This window comes from Pongo pygmaeus, chromosome 1, assembly GCF_028885625.2.
Source record: "Pongo pygmaeus isolate AG05252 chromosome 1, NHGRI_mPonPyg2-v2.0_pri, whole genome shotgun sequence".
NCBI classification, from domain to species: domain Eukaryota; kingdom Metazoa; phylum Chordata; class Mammalia; order Primates; family Hominidae; genus Pongo; species Pongo pygmaeus.
In genome coordinates, this window is record NC_072373.2 from 91,903,907 (window position 1) to 91,905,212 (window position 1,306).

Sequence of the window (1,306 nt, forward strand, 5' to 3'; positions counted from 1 at the left end):
ATGTGAGGTTTCAACAAAACCACTGTGGTCACACAGTTCATCCTGGTGGGTTTCTCCAGCCTGGGGGAGCTCCAGCTGCTGCTTTTTGTCATCTTTCTTCTCCTATACTTGACAATCCTGGTGGCCAATGTGACCATCATGGCCATTATTCGCTTCAGCTGGACTCTCTACACTCCCATGTATAGCTTTCTATTCATCCTTTCATTTTCTGAGTCCTGCTACACTTTTGTCATCATCCCTCAGCTGCTGGTCCACCTGCTCTCAGACACCAAGACCATCTCCTTCATGGCCTGTGCCACCCAGCTGTTCTTCTTCCTTGGCTTTGCCTGCACCATCTGCCTCCTCATTGCTGTGATGGGATATGATCACTATGTAGCAATTTGTCACCCTCTGAGGTACACACTCATCATGAACAAAAAAGGCTGGGGTTGGAGTTGATTTCTCTCTCAGGAGCCACAGGTTTCTTTATTGCTTTGGTGGCCACCAATCTCATTTGTGACATGCCTTTTTGTGGCCCCAACAGGGTTAACCACTATTTCTGTGACATGGCACCTGTTATCAAGTGAGCCTGCACTGACACCCATGTGAAAGAGCTGGCTTTATTTAGCCTCAGCATCCTGGTAATTATGGCGCCTTTTCTGTTAATTCTCATATCCTATGGCTTCATAGTTAACACCATCCTGAAGATCCCCTTAGCTGAGGGAAAGAAGAAGGCCTTTGCCACCTGTGCCTCATATCTCACTGTGGTCTTTATCCACTATGGCTGTGCCTCTATCATCTATCTGCGGCCCAAGTCCAAGTCTGCCTCAGACAAGGATCAGTTGGTGGCAGTGACCTACACAGTGGTTACTCCCTTACTTAATCCTCTTGTCTATAGTCTGAGGAACAAAGAGGTAAAAACTGCATTGAAAAGAGTTCTTGGAATGCCTGTGGCAACCAAGATGAGCTAAAAAAAGTAATAATAAAATTAACTAGGACAGTCACAGAAGAAATCAAAGGCATAAAATTTTCTGACCTTTAATGCATGTCTCAGACAGTGTTTCCAAGGATTAAGACTACTGTTGCCTTTTTATTTTCTCCTATTCCAAAAAGAAAAAAAAAATGCAAGCCAATCTACACTCTATATTGTCCGATGTCTAGTTAAAAAAAAAGAATTCACACTTGGCAAAAAGAGAAAAGCATGAGAGTTTTTCAAGGAAAGACACAACCAAAACAAATATAAGGATAAGAATTGCTTTTCCGGTTGGAGAGACAGAACAGGGACTGAAGTGGCTGGGAGCATTTTTATCCGGGACACAGGCATTCA

The 1,306-nt window shown here is 43.7% G+C and overlaps 1 protein-coding gene across 1 annotated transcript; it reads left to right on the forward strand.

Annotated features, from left to right (window-relative positions):
- LOC129015707 (olfactory receptor 10T2) lies at window positions 1-950 on the forward strand. Its single transcript, XM_063669207.1, is given in 2 exon segments — window positions 1-414; window positions 417-950. Coding segments are annotated over 2 exon segments (948 nt in total).
- The last annotated feature ends 356 nt before the right edge of the window (window positions 951-1,306 follow it).